The 19284-nt window shown below is 42.1% G+C and overlaps 1 protein-coding gene across 1 annotated transcript in view; it reads right to left on the bottom strand.

The window, feature by feature from the left end:
* The window catches only part of LOC122803316 (proteoglycan 3-like), a 257685-nt gene that overhangs the window by 97792 nt on the left and 140609 nt on the right, over positions 1 to 19284 (bottom strand). The window contains exon 5 of the mRNA XM_044072882.1: positions 17444 to 17555. Within this exon, the coding sequence (XP_043928817.1) occupies positions 17444 to 17555 (112 nt within the window). The remainder of the gene's footprint in view (positions 1 to 17443; positions 17556 to 19284) is intronic.

Here is a 19284-nt window from a genome sequence, read left to right as displayed (position 1 = left end):
ATTTTCAGTGGGTTGTGGAGAAAAAGGGGATGAAAGGCCTGTAGAGCCAGAAGCAGAATCATTTATTTTAAATTTTTATGGTCTGATCTCTGATGAAGAGGCCAGAGACCTTGAACATTCAGAGGGCCACAAGAATCACCACATCCTAGATCTGAGGTGTCCATGATCAGTTCTTGGGAAGGAACTGGAGAATGAAAGGGCAGACTTGGACTGAGAAAAATCTGATGAATCTACCACTGAATCTTGAGTATGTGACAAGGAAATAATGGAACAGAAAACTCCATGGGGTGACAATGTTGAAGCCACACCAATTTGAGGTACTACTGAAGCTTCTTCATATGGAGCCTGGCAAGGAGAAGCACGGGGAATGTTGTAGGCCATAAACCTTTGAGAGAGGACAGAGGAAAAAGAGACTGCAAGAAGGTTGCCAGTGACAAAACCTTGTGAGTAGAAAGAGAAGCTAAAATGGGTATGGTCTGAGTCCTGAAAATGAGAAAAATATGGCATAAGCACCAACCTTTTGGGATTGATGGTGAACCTCAGACTTTGTAAAAGGCAAGTGGTAAAGAGAAGATCTTGTAAAAGACTGCTAGGAGAAGGAATCTGAATAAGCAGGTCATCTAGATAAGGGATTATCTGTACCCTTTGAAGCCTGGAAAAGGCAATGACAGGAGCAGGGCATTTGGTGAATACCTTTGGGGCAGTAGAAAGGCCAAAGGAAAAAACAGAGAAATGAAAATGAGAGGATGAAACAGAGAAACATAAAAATGTCCTTAATATAGGGTGAATTAGGATGTAAAGATAGGCACATCCTTGAGGTCTAGAGAGACCTAGAAGGCCTGGGGAACAAGAAGAGAAAACAAAGTCTGAAGAGACAGCATCCTAAAATAAGGGACCTTGAGAAAAATGTTGAGGAAAGAGAGCTCCAGAATTGGTCTCCAAATCCCCCCCCCCTCCTTACAAGGAATCAAAAATATCTTGGAGTAAAAACCTCTTCCCAATTGGGTGTGTGGAACAGGTTGAATGCTGTCCTGATCCATAAGGGACTGCCAAATCTTTGGGAAAAGAGAGAGAGCTGGGCTGGAAGAGGCTGAGGAATGCCTGAAAAGGAGGGAAAGAGTTTTTCATCTCATAAAATAACCCTGATGGATGACAGACAGCACCCAAAGAGTCTAAGGTGATCTGTTTCCAATTTGGGAGAAACAGTGAAAGTTGAAGAGAAAAGGGGGCCTGGCTGATGGGAAGAGCAGGCAAAATGTCAGATAGAAACAGGCTTGTCTGAGTGGATTTAGGAGGAATACACCTGGATTCCTTCTTACCTTTGGGAGATTGATGAGTCTGACTAAAACAAAGGCAGATTTAGAAGTGTAACTCCTCTGAATTTGGGTATAAAGGAGACAAAAATATGCTTGAGTTATTGAATGGCCTTACCCTTATCCTGCAGGGACTTAAAAAGCTCAGCAGCAGTTGCTGTCCCAAAAAAAAAATTTTATTACCCACAGGAGCATCAAAACCAGCTTTATTGGAAAGGCTCACCCAGACTCTACTACACTTTGCTGGTTTGCTTTTTATTTGTTGTATTTTGTATTAGTTTATTGCCTTTTTATATTTTGAGTGCTGTGATTTGTTTTCTTTATCTTTTGTTTTGCTTGTGTTCTGCTTTTAAGTGCATATTAAAACTTCAAAAGACACCACAGCTCTGTCTTTTGTGAGTCAGGCAGAAATTAGAACTGATCAATTAAGGACTCATACATGAGACAGAAGAGGTCACTTAAGGTTAATCATTTGTGAACTGAGGGGGTGGAGCTAGGAACTAAGCCTTCTATTTAAGGGGTAATATAAAACATTTCACAGCTTTATTGGAAAGGCTCACCCAGACTCTGCTACACTTTGCTGTGAAGGAAAGGTTGGCTTGCTTTTTATTTGTTGTATTTTGTATTAGTTTATTGCCTTTTTATATTTTGAGTGCTGTGATTTGTTTTCTTTACCTTTTGTTTTGCTTGTGTTCTGCTTTTAACTGCACATTAAAACTTCAAAAGACTCCACAGCTCTGACTCTTGTGAGTCAGGCAGAAATTAGAACTGATCAAAAGGACTCATACATAAGATAGAAGAGATCACTTAAGATTAATTATTTGTGAACTGATGGGGTGGAGCTAGGAACTAAACCTTCTATTTAAGTGGTAAAATAAAACATTTCAGAGCTTAATTGGAAAGGCTCACCCAGACTGCTACAATTTGCTGTGAAGGAAAGGTTGGTTTGCTTTTTATTTGTTGTTGTATTTTGTATTAGTTTATTGCCTTTTTATATTTTGAGTGCTGTGATTTGTTTTCTTTACCTTGTGTTTTGCTTGTGTTCTGCTTTTAACTGCATATTAAAACTTCAAAAGACACCACAGCTCTGTCTCTTGTGAGTCAGGCAGAAAGTTCTACTCACCCCCCCCCCACCCTGTCACTGTCGTGTTCTTAAATACCACTGTCTTTCTAGTTGCCTGCCTCTTATGTTAATTTGACCATATATTTCATTTCTTCTCTGCTTTCACTGGCTTGTGTGAGTAAGCACAAAATTATCATTTTGTGAAATCACTCCCCTTCAACTATTTAAATTTATTGGCCATTCTACTGTATTCCATAGTACCAGAATACAAAAGGATCACCCCCTTTCAATCTATCTTGCTGTTTTAAAAATAGTGACTCTCGACTAAAACTTAACTTTTTAGACAGGTAAAACATAAGTTACCTACTTTCACATCTAACTTCTCTAGTACAGACTGCAGTGTTTAGGATAAAGCATTTTTTTTCATCTTACCTCTAAGCATCCCTGTGACTAGCACTTGCTCTAATACCTGCTGGAAAGCACTAGGAAGCCTTAAACTGATACAAGCACTCAGCTCTCCTTATTGATAAGGAGAAATTAATCATAGGCACTAAACAGCCTATAATTGCAAAGTACCTTGCTAAGGTAAGGGAAAACAGCTCCTGTACTTTTCAAAAAAAAAAGCACCAAACCAGGCATGTCCAAGGGTCAGCTTCCGTTGATTTCTCCTGTCCATCTGGTGAATCTGAGCATACTGGGGCAATGCAGCAATTGCCTTATGTACATAGACAACCCTCTCCTCCTACCACCCAACACTACAACCTGTGAGAGATGCACTTACAAAGCCAAACTGGAAGCAGAGCTCTCTCCACCCAAGATTGTGCTAGACAGTCAAGAGGAGAAGGTTAACACCTGCACTACACCTCAAGCAACACATAGCCCTTCTAAACTCACACCACCAACACCCACACATAGCAACACTAAATCCACATATGCGGAGGCCCTTAACTTTAACCTGCCCAAGCAACAAGCACCTCCAAAGCTGAAACGCAAACACCAATCACAACCAAAGTGTCACATAGCTCGCAACACCAATGTGCCACCCAGCAACAGCCCCTAAGGCAAGACAACGTACCTAACACTTTAGTCATAGGTGACTCTATATTCAGGCATACTGATGTCCCACTCACCAGGCTGAACAAGAAGAAAATTACAGTGAGCTGCCTGTCAGGTGGCAGGATCCGTAACATAACTCATGCACTCAAGTCACTCCACAGCAAGTACAAATATGACTCTGTCATTGTCCATGTTGGAGTGAATGACTTGAGACGTACTTCCCTGGACTACATGAAAAGAGACATGGAAGAGCTCTCGGATCATGTGGCCCAGGCAGGTATGACCTTAGCCCTGAGTAGCATCCTGCCTTTGCCCAGAATTATACCACAATATAAGGACAACATGACTGACTTCAATAATTGGCTAAGCTTCTGGTGTCATTCAAAGGGGATCCAGTATTTGTTTGCCTGGAATGACATGATCGACAGACCACAATGCTTTGCCAGAGATGGTCTGCACCTGTCACCCCTGGGATTCAGGTTACTGGCTAAGCCTCTTGCCACCCCTTAGTGCCTTTTTTAGGCAAAGTTCAAAGTACAAAACTACCACCGTAACAGGTACAAGCAAGCAAAATCTGAAGGTAATGCTACTCAATGCTAGAAGTCTAAACCTCAAAATGCACTTTCTCGAGGCAGTCCTAAAAATGGAGAACATCGATATCTATGCAGTAACTGAGACCTGGCTCAAGGCTCTAGAGAGCACCCCTGCAATACTAGGCTACAACTCTTACCACACTTTTCGGCCACCAAACCAGGATCGAAACACTAAAGGAGGAGGAGTGTCCATATTCACCAAGGATATTCACACCACCAGGTTAGTTGCCCAACACAATGCATCTGAAATTCTCCAGGTGCAAGTAACACTAGGTAAGACTGCAATCCAAATTGTAGCTTGCTACAGATCCTGCACCATGCCCCAAGATTCTCACTACACCTTTCTAAACATACTGGAAAATATTAATCTACAACCAAACACTCTAATACTGGGTGATTTCAACTACCCTGCCATTAACTGGGAAATCTACTCGTGTACCAACACCTTTGCCTAACGGTTCTTCGAGTTCATAAATTCCAATGCCCTGGATCAACTAATCCATAGTCCCACTAGGGGCTCCAATATCCTAGACCTGGACATTACCAGCATGGGAACTTGATGCTCCACACCTATGGTCACCCCCTCGCTGGTCAGGTCAGACAATTAGCTAATCACCCTGAACATCCACATCCCACCTCCACCCCTCAGTAAGGAAACCTCCATAAAAAACTTCCCCAAAGCCAATTTCATGCTACTCAAGTCAGAAGTTACAAACTTCATGACACCCATGCAGATGGGAACTGAAAGTTCGACTGCTGAGTCCTACACTAAGGTACTGTATGAGCACATCCACTCATGCATAAATTGTGCCATCCCAAATAGAACCAAGATGCTCTCCTCCAAAAAAAGGAAGCCAATCTGGTGGTCCCTTGCCATAAACAAAGTGTCATGTTTAATCATACCCTCACCTCAGGCTTCATGCCCACTGAGTGGCGCACAGCTACAGTTATCCCACTCCACAAGGAAGGGTCCCCTTGGATCTCGGGAACTACCGCCCCATCAGTCTGATGAGCCTGATCTGTAAGGCCATGGAACGTATTATCATAGAATTTATAAACAAAGACATTGGCAACCTTAAAACACTGAACCACACCCAGTTTGGGTTTGTGAAGGGCCGATCTTGTCTCCTGAACCTGATTGACTTCTTTGAATCAGTCTCCAGAGCTGTGGATGAGGGTAAGGCAGTCCACACAGCCTATCTAGACCTCGCCAAGGCCTTTGACACCATCCCCCACTCTGGAATCATAGATAAACTTACTAAGCTGGGCATTAATCCCTACGTCACTCAATGGGTTGCCAATTGGCTTACTGACAGAACCCACATTGTAAAAGTAGCTGACTCCAAATCTAGCTCCAGACAAGTGACAAGTGGAGTACCTCAGGGTTCAGTCCTGGGACCTCTCTTGTTTGGCATCTACTTCTCTGAAGTACAGGCCAACACTAAAGGACTCTGGCTAACAAAGTTTGCAGATGACTGCAAACTGGGAGCCATTATTAAATCCCCAAATGATGTGGATACTCTAAAAAAGGGCCTTACAAAAACAGATGCTTGGTGCCAGAGCCATGGACTCAAGCTCAATGCCAAGAAATGTATAGCTATCCCCTTTGGGAAAAAACATGTACCCGTGAATTACCACATAGGTGGCAATACACTAAACACTGAAAGTGTGATAAGATACTTAGGGACACAGGTGGACAGTGGTCTCACCTTCAATAACTACATCACCACAACAGTCAGAAATCCTTCTATGTGGCACACCTTATCACTAAGGGTTTTTCATACAGAAAAAAGGAGGTCATTGTCCCACTGTACTCATCCCTCATTAGACCCATTATAGAATACAATGCCCCCATTTGGTATGTACCTCTCAAGACATCTGCAACAACTGGAAAGGCCGCTGAAATACCTCAGAGGCGATCTCTGCTTAACATACAAGGCCATGTCAAACCCAGAGCTGTTGGACATGCTACACTTAAAGAAATCCCAATCCCTCAGAGCCACATGCTCCAGGGATCTAAACATTGTCATCACAATAAACAAAACCTACTGGAGGGATAAGGTTCCTGACCCAGAGACTCCCCAGACTCTGGAATAGATTGCCCATACATGTCAAGCAGAGTGCCTCTTTGGCCCCTCTTCAAAAGGAACCTTGATGATTGGTGGGAAAAAGGAAATTCACCCGGGATCACGTCAGTTGCCCTGCTAGACAGGGGTCCGGGGAAGTAAATAGCGTGGGAAGAAACAGCCAGGGAATTGTTATGGCTAGGCTTGTATAGGCCCTAGGGCCAATAGTCTAGCACCAACCTATGAACCTATGAACCTATAAATGTTTGGCTTTAATGTCATCAGGCAAGGCCAGAAGATGTAGCCAAGAATATCGCATCATCACAGAACCAAAAACAACAGCCCTGAAGAGGCATCAGCAGCATCGTAACTGCATTTTCTGGAGTGACAAGTGGCCTGGGATATGTACCCAAGCAGGAAAAGGGCTGAAGCTTTCCATTCTTAATCATGAAGATCAGACACAAACTTAGCTAAGTGAGAAAGTAAAGCAAAGGCATACCTGGTCATGTGGGTCTGATAATTAATAACCCTAAACGATAAAGTGGCAGCAGTATATACTTTTTTACCCAACCTTTCCATACTTGTACTATCCTTATCAGAAGGAAGGAAGGAACTTAGAAGAAGGCAAAAGTTAGAAGGCTTATCATTTGAGACTGAAACCACTAAAGGGTCAGCAGAAGGTCATTTAAGCAAGAACTTACAGTCCTCAATCACCTTGTAGAACCTGTCAGGTTTCCTAGGGACAAGGGGATGAGAGTCAGACATTGCAGAGGGAGTGCAGAATGTGTCCAAAAGCACTGCCAACACAAGAGGGACTGTAGACAGATTAGAAGATTCCATTTGTAGAAGCTTATAGTATCTCTTTTGGATGTCAGAGACTTGGGAGCAATCCAACTTAAAGCACTCCATCTTATGAGCAATAGTATCCCCAAAGGATAATTCTTCCATGGGGGGAAGCTGGGCTGAATAAATCCTCTTCACTGAACAACAGTCCAGAGGAGAAGGAATATGAGAAGGGTATGCCAGGAATTCTTCTCCGTTATCTAGGTGCTCATCTCAGGAATCAGGTTCCCTTGTCTTCTTAACAGGCATGAGAGGAGCAGAGAATGACACCCCCTTGAGGAGGCTTCAAGGCTATCAAGGCATTAAACAAGCCTTGAGTAAAATCCTGCCATTTATGCTGGGGATCTTTAGCAATAGGGGTAATATGCTTGGGTTTTTGCCTTTTTTAAGTGGGTTGTCTGCCCTAACAACCCTTGGTGGTCCACTCATTGGTGGGATTCAATAAATGTAATATGAATGTCTTCCCAGACTAAATTTCTCCCTCAACACCCAGATCAGACATTTGAAGAGCCACAGAGTATGTGTAAAAACTCAGATCCATGCCCACCTCCAACAGGGTCACAGCAAAGGAATCTTTTCAAGCACAGGATGTTGTTCAAGACTTTCACTAGCTTCTAGACATTCATCTGCTAGAGAACAACCGAATCAGGCCTAGACTTTTTGGCCTTCTTCTTGAAAGATGGCTGTCCCTTGAGATGGCAAGATTCCATCATAGCACCTCCAGCCAACAATTTAAGACACTCATTCTTGAGATGCATGCAGAGGTAAGATAAATGACTGTGGAGGCTCTTAGGGATACACACTTGAGAGATAGAGCATTGTGTATAGTCGTAGGAAGCACTTAAGACACTGGTTGTGATGTTTTTTATGGGGAATCTACCTCCCACACTGACATTTTCCCTCTCTTGGATGACATGAACACAAACAACAGCAATATTTAGAAAAAATAGTGAAGAAACCCAGCAAGGCACTTACCTGAATATGGTTTGGTAACCAACACAGCAGACAGACAATCAGATCAACATTTGATAATGGCATTCTTACTGGCAGCAAAGAGTATTTGCATCTGTGCATCAGCTTTATGTCCTACCCCTATGCAGGAAGCAAACATGTGATGTACAAAGGCTTTGCTATACTGACCGGATAATGGACTATCCCTGGTAGGCGATCCCTTCAGTTAAGAATACTGCAGCAGTGATATGGAAGGACATCTATGATTCCAGTAAAAATATGGTATCAATTAAACACAGTATACTTTACCTGTTGTGTAATTCCCGATTCTTAATAGTTAATACTACTTTTTCTACCTTTGTCACACCACAGATACGTAGTGTCTTCTCCACATGCATACTTACAAATCAAAACCATGGGATACTTCCTATAGACTTAACATCATCCCTAATCCCTTAATCTTGGATTGTCCCTGGACTACATGAAAAGAGACATGGAAGAGCTCTCGGATCATGTGGCCCAGGCAGGTATGACCTTAGCCCTGAGTAGCATCCTGCCTTTGCCCAGAATTATACCACAATATAAGGACAACATGACTGACTTCAATAATTGGCTAAGCTTCTGGTGTCATTCAAAGGGGATCCAGTATTTGTTTGCCTGGAATGACATGATCGACAGACCACAATGCTTTGCCAGAGATGGTCTGCACCTGTCACCCCTGGGATTCAGGTTACTGGCTAAGCCTCTTGCCACCCCTTAGTGCCTTTTTTAGGCAAAGTTCAAAGTACAAAACTACCACCGTAACAGGTACAAGCAAGCAAAATCTGAAGGTAATGCTACTCAATGCTAGAAGTCTAAACCTCAAAATGCACTTTCTCGAGGCAGTCCTAAAAATGGAGAACATCGATATCTATGCAGTAACTGAGACCTGGCTCAAGGCTCTAGAGAGCACCCCTGCAATACTAGGCTACAACTCTTACCACACTTTTCGGCCACCAAACCAGGATCGAAACACTAAAGGAGGAGGAGTGTCCATATTCACCAAGGATATTCACACCACCAGGTTAGTTGCCCAACACAATGCATCTGAAATTCTCCAGGTGCAAGTAACACTAGGTAAGACTGCAATCCAAATTGTAGCTTGCTACAGATCCTGCACCATGCCCCAAGATTCTCACTACACCTTTCTAAACATACTGGAAAATATTAATCTACAACCAAACACTCTAATACTGGGTGATTTCAACTACCCTGCCATTAACTGGGAAATCTACTCGTGTACCAACACCTTTGCCTAACGGTTCTTCGAGTTCATAAATTCCAATGCCCTGGATCAACTAATCCATAGTCCCACTAGGGGCTCCAATATCCTAGACCTGGACATTACCAGCATGGGAACTTGATGCTCCACACCTATGGTCACCCCCTCGCTGGTCAGGTCAGACAATTAGCTAATCACCCTGAACATCCACATCCCACCTCCACCCCTCAGTAAGGAAACCTCCATAAAAAACTTCCCCAAAGCCAATTTCATGCTACTCAAGTCAGAAGTTACAAACTTCATGACACCCATGCAGATGGGAACTGAAAGTTCGACTGCTGAGTCCTACACTAAGGTACTGTATGAGCACATCCACTCATGCATAAATTGTGCCATCCCAAATAGAACCAAGATGCTCTCCTCCAAAAAAAGGAAGCCAATCTGGTGGTCCCTTGCCATAAACAAAGTGTCATGTTTAATCATACCCTCACCTCAGGCTTCATGCCCACTGAGTGGCGCACAGCTACAGTTATCCCACTCCACAAGGAAGGGTCCCCCTTGGATCTCGGGAACTACCGCCCCATCAGTCTGATGAGCCTGATCTGTAAGGCCATGGAACGTATTATCATAGAATTTATAAACAAAGACATTGGCAACCTTAAAACACTGAACCACACCCAGTTTGGGTTTGTGAAGGGCCGATCTTGTCTCCTGAACCTGATTGACTTCTTTGAATCAGTCTCCAGAGCTGTGGATGAGGGTAAGGCAGTCCACACAGCCTATCTAGACCTCGCCAAGGCCTTTGACACCATCCCCCACTCTGGAATCATAGATAAACTTACTAAGCTGGGCATTAATCCCTACGTCACTCAATGGGTTGCCAATTGGCTTACTGACAGAACCCACATTGTAAAAGTAGCTGACTCCAAATCTAGCTCCAGACAAGTGACAAGTGGAGTACCTCAGGGTTCAGTCCTGGGACCTCTCTTGTTTGGCATCTACTTCTCTGAAGTACAGGCCAACACTAAAGGACTCTGGCTAACAAAGTTTGCAGATGACTGCAAACTGGGAGCCATTATTAAATCCCCAAATGATGTGGATACTCTAAAAAAGGGCCTTACAAAAACAGATGCTTGGTGCCAGAGCCATGGACTCAAGCTCAATGCCAAGAAATGTATAGCTATCCCCTTTGGGAAAAAACATGTACCCGTGAATTACCACATAGGTGGCAATACACTAAACACTGAAAGTGTGATAAGATACTTAGGGACACAGGTGGACAGTGGTCTCACCTTCAATAACTACATCACCACAACAGTCAGAAATCCTTCTATGTGGCACACCTTATCACTAAGGGTTTTTCATACAGAAAAAAGGAGGTCATTGTCCCACTGTACTCATCCCTCATTAGACCCATTATAGAATACAATGCCCCCATTTGGTATGTACCTCTCAAGACATCTGCAACAACTGGAAAGGCCGCTGAAATACCTCAGAGGCGATCTCTGCTTAACATACAAGGCCATGTCAAACCCAGAGCTGTTGGACATGCTACACTTAAAGAAATCCCAATCCCTCAGAGCCACATGCTCCAGGGATCTAAACATTGTCATCACAATAAACAAAACCTACTGGAGGGATAAGGTTCCTGACCCAGAGACTCCCCAGACTCTGGAATAGATTGCCCATACATGTCAAGCAGAGTGCCTCTTTGGCCCCTCTTCAAAAGGAACCTTGATGATTGGTGGGAAAAAGGAAATTCACCCCGGGGATCACGTCAGTTGCCCTGCTAGACAGGGGTCCAGGGAAGTAAATAGCGTGGGAAGAAACAGCCAGGGAATTGTTATGGCTAGGCTTGTATAGGCCCTAGGGCCAATAGTCTAGCACCAACCTATGAACCTATGAACCTATAAATGTTTGGCTTTAATGTCATCAGGCAAGGCCAGAAGATGTAGCCAAGAATATCGCATCATCACAGAACCAAAAACAACAGCCCTGAAGAGGCATCAGCAGCATCGTAACTGCATTTTCTGGAGTGACAAGTGGCCTGGGATATGTACCCAAGCAGGAAAAGGGCTGAAGCTTTCCATTCTTAATCATGAAGATCAGACACAAACTTAGCTAAGTGAGAAAGTAAAGCAAAGGCATACCTGGTCATGTGGGTCTGATAATTAATAACCCTAAACGATAAAGTGGCAGCAGTATATACTTTTTTACCCAACCTTTCCATACTTGTACTATCCTTATCAGAAGGAAGGAAGGAACTTAGAAGAAGGCAAAAGTTAGAAGGCTTATCATTTGAGACTGAAACCACTAAAGGGTCAGCAGAAGGCCATTTAAACAAGAACGTACAGTCCTCAAGCACCTTGTAGAACCTGTCAGGTTTCCTAAGGGTCAGGGGATGAGAGTCAGGCATTACAGAGGGAGCACAGAAGGTGCTCAAAAGCACTGCCAACACAGATGGGACTGCAGAGAGATTAGAAGACTTCATTTGTAGAAGCTTATAGTATCTCTTTTGGATGTCAGAGACCTGGGAGCAATCCAACTTAAAGCACTCCATCATATGAGCAATAGTATCCCCAAAGGATAATTCTTTCAAAGGGGAACTCTGGGCTGAATGAATCCTCTTCCTCTGAACCATAGTCCAGAGGAGAAGGAATATGAGAAGGGTATGCCAGGAATTCTTCTCCGTTATCTAGGTGCTCATCTTAGGAATCCAGTTCCCTTGTCCTCTTAACAGTCATGGAAGACCAGAGAGGAGCAGAGATTGACACCTCTTGAGGAGGCTTAAAGGCTATCAAGGCATTAAACAAGCCTTGACTAAAATCCTGACATCCATGCTGGGGATCTTTAGCAACAGGGGTAATCTGCCTGCTCTTTTGCCTTTTTTTAATTGGGCCGTTTGCCCTAACAACCCTAGGTGGCTCACTCATTGGTGGGATTCAATAATTGTAGTAGGAATATCTTCCTGGACTAAATTTCCCCCGCAACACCCAAATCAGACATTTGAAGAACCACATAGTATGTGTGAAAACTCAGATCCATGCTGGCCTCCAACAGGATCGCAGCAGAGGAATCTTATTCAAGCACAGGATATTCTTCAAGACTTTCACTAGCTTCTAGACATTCATCTGATGGAGGCTAGAGAACAAGTGGATCAGGCCTAGACTTTTCACCTTCTTCTTGGAAGATGACTGTCCCTTGGGATGGCAAGATTCCACCACAGCACCCTCAGCCAACAATTTAAGACACTCATTCTTGAGATACATGCAGAGGTAAGATAAATGACTGTGGAGGCTCTTAGGGATACACACTTGAGAGATAGAGCATTGTGTATAGTCGTAGGAAGCACTTAAGACACTGGTTGTGATGTTTTTTATGGGGAATCTACCTCCCACACTGACATTTTCCCTCTCTTGGATGACATGAACACAAACAACAGCAATATTTAGAAAAAATAGTGAAGAAACCCAGCAAGGCACTTACCTGAATATGGTTTGGTAACCAACACAGCAGACAGACAATCAGATCAACATTTGATAATGGCATTCTTACTGGCAGCAAAGAGTATTTGCATCTGTGCATCAGCTTTATGTCCTACCCCTATGCAGGAAGCAAACATGTGATGTACAAAGGCTTTGCTATACTGACCGGATAATGGACTATCCCTGGTAGGCGATCCCTTCAGTTAAGAATACTGCAGCAGTGATATGGAAGGACATCTATGATTCCAGTAAAAATATGGTATCAATTAAACACAGTATACTTTACCTGTTGTGTAATTCCCGATTCTTAATAGTTAATACTACTTTTTCTACCTTTGTCACACCACAGATACGTAGCACCTTCTCCACAAGCATACTTACATACCAAAACCGTAGGCTACTTCCTGTACACTTAGCATCAACCCTAATCCCTTAACCTGAACTATACTCTGTAAACTTGTCCAAGTTCCCACAATTCTTTTAATTTATAACATTGCCTCAACCCCACTTAGCCTGTATTTAAAATATCCCGCCAGTTATTTACTATTCCCTCCTTAGCTGCAGTGCTGTTTCCAGCTCATGCCCTTACACAGTTTGTATGAACCTTTGTCTTTAATGAGCCCTTTTCTTCTGATCATAAGCTCTCATTCTCTGTTGCCTACACTGCACTGACTTCGTGCTCTTTTCATCTCAGTGTTTTTCCACCCTCTTGCCATCTCTACCATTTAACTTGACTTTATGTTAAATGTCCAGAAATAAAACACCTTGGGGTAAGGCATCACCAAACAAAAAACTGTTCCAAAGCAAAAAGAGAAAGGTGAATACTCCACGACAATCGAAGCAAACCAGATGAACAACTGCTTCAAATATCCATAAATCCACAACTGCTTGTAAAATAAATGTCCTCTTTATTTATGAAAGTAAGCGCTTTCATGTCTCTCTGGACGCTTCATCAGACTTAAAACAAATACTCAAAAAACCTATTTAAATATCAAATTAACTTTCATAGGAACCAAACAAATGTCTCTCAGCAGACACTTGATAAAATAAAACAACTTCCTTAAAAGCACAACTTCTTTTTGCTTTGACTTTATGTTAAGATTATATTACTCTTTAATGCCATTTTTGACCATCTTACTATATCTGCACAGGGAATGAAGTACAGGTGGCGGTTTAGACTAGGTCTTCTGCTTTAGTATTTTTACAAGTGATTCTTTGTCCAGCTCTTCTACCATCCAACTTCCACCACCTGATGGTGGGCATAGGTCTGACTCTAACAATGATGTTACTGAACATCTGGCATAATCAGGGACAGAGGGAGTCTGCACACAAGATCCTCTACCCAGACCATGGACACAACTGCAGACACAAGCAGTCAGGACAGTGTCACCCCCTGTGGTCCAGCTGTCAGTGTCTCTCACATGTGTGTGTGTGTGCGTATGAGCGCGCACATGTGCGTGTGCATGTGCGCATGAGCGTGTGTGTGTTTGTGTGTGTGTGTGTGTGTGTGTGTGTGTGTGTGTGTGTGTGTGTGTGTGTGTGTGTGTGTGTGTGTGTGTGTGGGTGTGTGAATGTACTGTTGCATATAGAAAGCATGAGTACCACCCTCCCCAAGCGATAGTTATGTCAATGAGTGTAACCCAGCCCAACATAGTGCAGCACCATCATGGAGGCACAAGCTGATACCACCTCAGCCACTGCTGGGATAATACAGTTGCTGCAGGGTGTGTGGAATGACTTATAAAAGTGCATGTCTAATAAGCGTGACATGTTTGACAGACAAAATTGCATTCTGACACATGGCCTATCCTCCTGCATGTGCACATGCTTCCTACCAGCTGTGGTTAATGGAGATGATCTACCTCTGCTTCCAGAGATGGTAGCCATCATGGACATAGATGGGTGAGTTCATAGTCACACAGTACCAGCACTTCCATGATGACATAGAGTGTGGAGGGGACCCCCATATTCGTAGTACTCACTGCAGTGGCACGTCTGGTAATGCGCATCATTCACAGTCACATAGCACACCTACATATGACCAGGGCTGTGATTCCACCTATGAAACTTCTGGTCAGTGGCAGCTCTTGTGGGCAGTGGCATGCACAGAATGGCTGTTCATTTCTTATGCATGCCATTTTAGTCTGTAAAAATATTGATATGTATATATCATGTGTTTGCATTTCTGCTTTATCTCTCTAACATTCTTGTATAACTGATTTTGACCATATTTTTGACTCAAATGTTTGATTCTCTGTAAACTGTATGTGTTTTTTTTAGCTTTTCTCTTCAGGTCTCCACTGAAAATGGGCCACAAGCCCAGCTGGACCAGTTAATAAATGTCAATATATAAATAAATAAATGTACCTGTCCATTATATTTAGCCACAGTGTAGTACCTAGCAATGAGGTTGTGTCCCAGCACTGCAACATGCAATGCTTCACAGGCACAGACAACCCATGACAGTGACCCCTCCCAAAGTGTTCTTCAATAATCACTCTCTGTACCCACCTCAGTCCTGCAAACAGCATACTGTAGAGTTTGCATTTTGTATAGCTCCCAGACATATTCCTGTAGAACATACAGCAAACTTGTGTTCCTTCTGTTGCGTGTATAAATGATGATGCCCTGCCCTTTGTACTCTGTTACTTAGGTTACCTACATCTGACGCAGTGTGACCAGCTTATGCAAGGGCAAGCACAGTCTGGTATTGGGTCTACATGCATCCCTTTTACCATTGCATATATACTTTACTATGGACCAAGGTGATGCGCCAACTGCTATCTTTGTCAGTGTTATGGCAAACTGCACCCACCTTCACCTAGCATGCTCATCCCTGCTGCTATAAGTCTAGCATAGCTTCAAGTGCCTGCTGTGCTGGGAGATGATTATCCTGAATTTTCCCCAGTTCCTGGTACTGCTTCCTAACTTGCATTCCATGTACCATTTCAAACACTGAAAATATCTTAGCACATGTGCCAGAATCATGCTTCAGGTTTCCACTAGATACATCCAGACAGTGAAGCCCAAATCATGCTCCACAACAACCCATATGTAATTTGAATGCTTTATTAATTTTGTAAGTTCATAAAAGAATACCAGTTTGAAAATCAAAGAAATACGAAAAAGAAACAACACATATGTTTGACAAAGCATAGTTGTAGGCATTGTCTGTCAAAGTGTGGGGATTTTGAGTGGGTGTCACAAACCAAGATTGTAAGCATATCCAGCATTGTCAAAGAAATGGTCATGTGGAAAGTATCTCCTCACAAACTGTTAAGGTAATGGTCACAGGTGTGCCATATGTGAGGGTCATGGTAACTGCCTGGATCATCTGCAGACATATTGTAGATAATACCCTATGCATTACAGACCACCTGCCAGTTAATAGAGTGATACCCTTTATGGTTCACATATCTTCTTCCCAGGTCTCCAGGAGGGACCTTTATTTCAATGTGGATGTAGATTATGGCCCCATCACATCACTGAAACAAACTACTTTGTAGGTGTCCTGCATGACTTTGGCTTTCTCCTCTGTGGTACATGGAAACCACATATATCCCCCCACATGCTGCAGCGTGGCATTGAGGAAATGACAGAGATACCCCCACTGTGTCCTCTGTTAGTTGCTGGAAAGGCCCTGTAACTAGTAAACATACAGACAGACATATCTTTGTATCCAGTGAGATGGGTAGTCCAAGATTCCCAGTGGCCTGAACATGTGGCAGCAGTGGCCTGCAGATGTGGCCAAAACAAGTTTACCAGCTCTTTTATGGGGAGCCTATCCATGTGGTACTGGTCTACAATGTTGGTGTTATGAAGACCATGAAATGTCAAGCATAGTCTGAGGGAAACAACACTCATGATTGTGGCTCATAGTGGCACTAATAGTATATTGTATGCATATGCTCATTAGTGCAGTGGCAAGCCCTAGCATATTCCTGTGACTATCCTACATGCAAATTTTGATTTTGCTGCAGTCACTATCACTGGCATTTGCACCTTGTGTTATTATATATTTCTGAATTGCCCATCCATGTTTGTAACTCATTTGAATATAGTACAAAATATCTGAAATAGATTTTTGAAAGGTTGTGATTGTAAGGCTTTTCCCCCTGGGCTTCTGCTGACAATGAGCACTTTTTCTGGCCCAGTCAGACTTTCCTGGTAAACAAATGTCAAATAAATAAATCCACAGAATCCTCATTTTAATACCGTTGCTCATTACCATCTCATTATCATATCATTATACCTCAATTAACATCTACGTCAGACAGCTCTGCTGCTCGGTCTCTGCTGCTTGCGCTGAGACCGTATGCGAATCACAAACACCCTGTGTGGGCACACTTAGTGCAGCTCTGCCTATTGCAATCTGGAGAAATGTTTCTGAATCTTAGGGTTTCTTCTTTGAAGTCAAATGTTTGATATTTCTATGCATCAGATGCAGTTCTGAGTAGTATTGTTATTTGTTCACTAATGGGAACAGCTTTAATTGCTGATTAATGAGTTTATGCTTTTAATTTAAATTTCTCCTTGCATGATTACAGAACATGCTGTAAGCTGTAATATACTCACTGTAATGTGATTTTGTTTGTCAAACCTTAATAACATCTCAGCATTTAACAGCTCTCAGCCCTATGAATGTATTCACCTTTATAACATGTTTTTACTAAAGACACTGACTAAAAGCACACACAGTGCAAATTAAATCAAAGCTAACAATATGTAAATGAAAGAAACTTACAGTAAGGCAAAACAAATCTTTAGCAAATATCAAATCATGTCATTAGTAAAGAAATGAAACTAAGTCACCTTTTGTTTCCATCAGCACGCAAGCTGAAGAAAAAAAGCCATGAGAAGGTGAACCATGGGCCCAGAACTTATAGTCCATTTGGCTTCCATCTGTCCAGTAGTAAGTAAAACTCTAAAATTCAGAAAGAAGGGAAATGAGTCATCCTATGGCATTCATATTCATTTTATGTCTTTTTTTAATAAATGTTTCTTGTTTTTAACATAAACATCACCCATAAAAATACTACAACTATTAACAGTGACTTTATAGAATTTTATCTATTAATCACGTTAGCAAAATCACAATATCAAAACAGTGTAAGAAACTTCTTTGTGTGGAAGATTTTTAGTCCATATATCTCTAGTATAGTAATAGAAGTAGCGAACTTAAACTCGCCGTAAGTGAAAAAAAAAAACAAATATATATATATATATATATATATATATATATATATATATATATATATATATATTTATATATATATATATAAAATATGAAATATTGTACAGAATTACTAAGTATTCGAAAGTAATCCAAGCAAGGCAGGCAGTCTGTTCCAGTCGAAAATCCTTTATTAGGTACACAGACAAGCGATCGAAGTAAAACAAAATTAACAGGTAATAGTTTCCTCACAAGCTTTCTAAATATATGTATATATACTTTATATCAGGCAAGGGAGTGGTTTATTGTGCTGTAAAACAAAGTGTTATTGGTACACGTGTTAAATTCACATCCTTCCCCCATCAATGTGACATTCAAGCTGGTCCTGCCCTACTTAATAGCTGTCATAATAATATAACCCTTAGGTACCTTAAAAAAATTATAATTTATAATGATGTGGTACCTCTTGATCAACTTACCACTGTAAAGTTTTGGCTTTTCTTGTCAAGGTACGATTCACTTATGTATGTATGCCTGTGTGTATGTATGTATGCATGTATGCATGTATGCCTGTGTGTATGTATGTATGTATGTATGTATGCATGCATGTATGCCTGTGTGTATGTATGTATGTATGCATGCATGTATGTTTATGCATTGTTAATTGGCTTAGCCCTATTGGGTGTTAATCAATTATGGAAGGGACCTGGAGACAAATATTGCACAATAGCTCAAGGCTAGACATCTAATTATATATTACTGACATATTTTGGATGCCTAACCACTGTTTCGACATGCATATTCACTCTTAAATGCAACTGATAAACTGGTTTTTCTACAGATACATTTGCAGAGATAAAAGTCAGTAGTTCAGCTGTAACTACAGCACAATTTGTCTCCTGCTCATTTTCCCAGAGTTCCCATCTGCTTGGCATCCTCCCCACACTCATTGAGGGTCTTGAATTAATTCTGCTCTATACTTGGTACATAAGATCATAGGATCATAGGAAGTTATTAGGCTTTTGGCCCTGAGGCCCATAAAAGTCGAGCTAAGAGTTTAGCTCATGTTCCTACAAGTCAGCACTTGATGTCCCTGTCCAGCAGGGACACAGGTGGAATCCCAGGGGTGTATTTTCTGTTCCCCATCCAGTTATCCAGGTTGTACTTAAAAAGGATTAATGTGGTACTCTGCTTGACGTAGAGAGGGAGTCTATTCCACAGAAGGTGGAGTCTCTGGGACACAAATCTGTTCTGCCAACAAGTCTTATTGATGTCACAGACCAGGTTGAGGTCATGCGTGCAGTTTACTTTAGTGAAGCTAAACTTGCAGATATGCAGCAGTCCCATCAAGGTGGGGTCTGGAATTGCCTTGTATGCCAGACAGACATCACTTCTGAGAAGTCTGTATGAGATTAAGTACAGGGACAGGACTTTTACATATCCATGTCGGGCAGATGTTTGAGGCCCTGGATTCTCCAGG

Source organism: Protopterus annectens, chromosome 5.part1, assembly GCF_019279795.1.
Source record: "Protopterus annectens isolate FY-2018-M chromosome 5.part1, PAN1.0, whole genome shotgun sequence".
Taxonomy (NCBI): domain Eukaryota; kingdom Metazoa; phylum Chordata; order Ceratodontiformes; family Protopteridae; genus Protopterus; species Protopterus annectens.
Note: the sequence above shows the minus strand (reverse complement) of the source record. Positions and strands in the feature narration are given on the sequence as shown.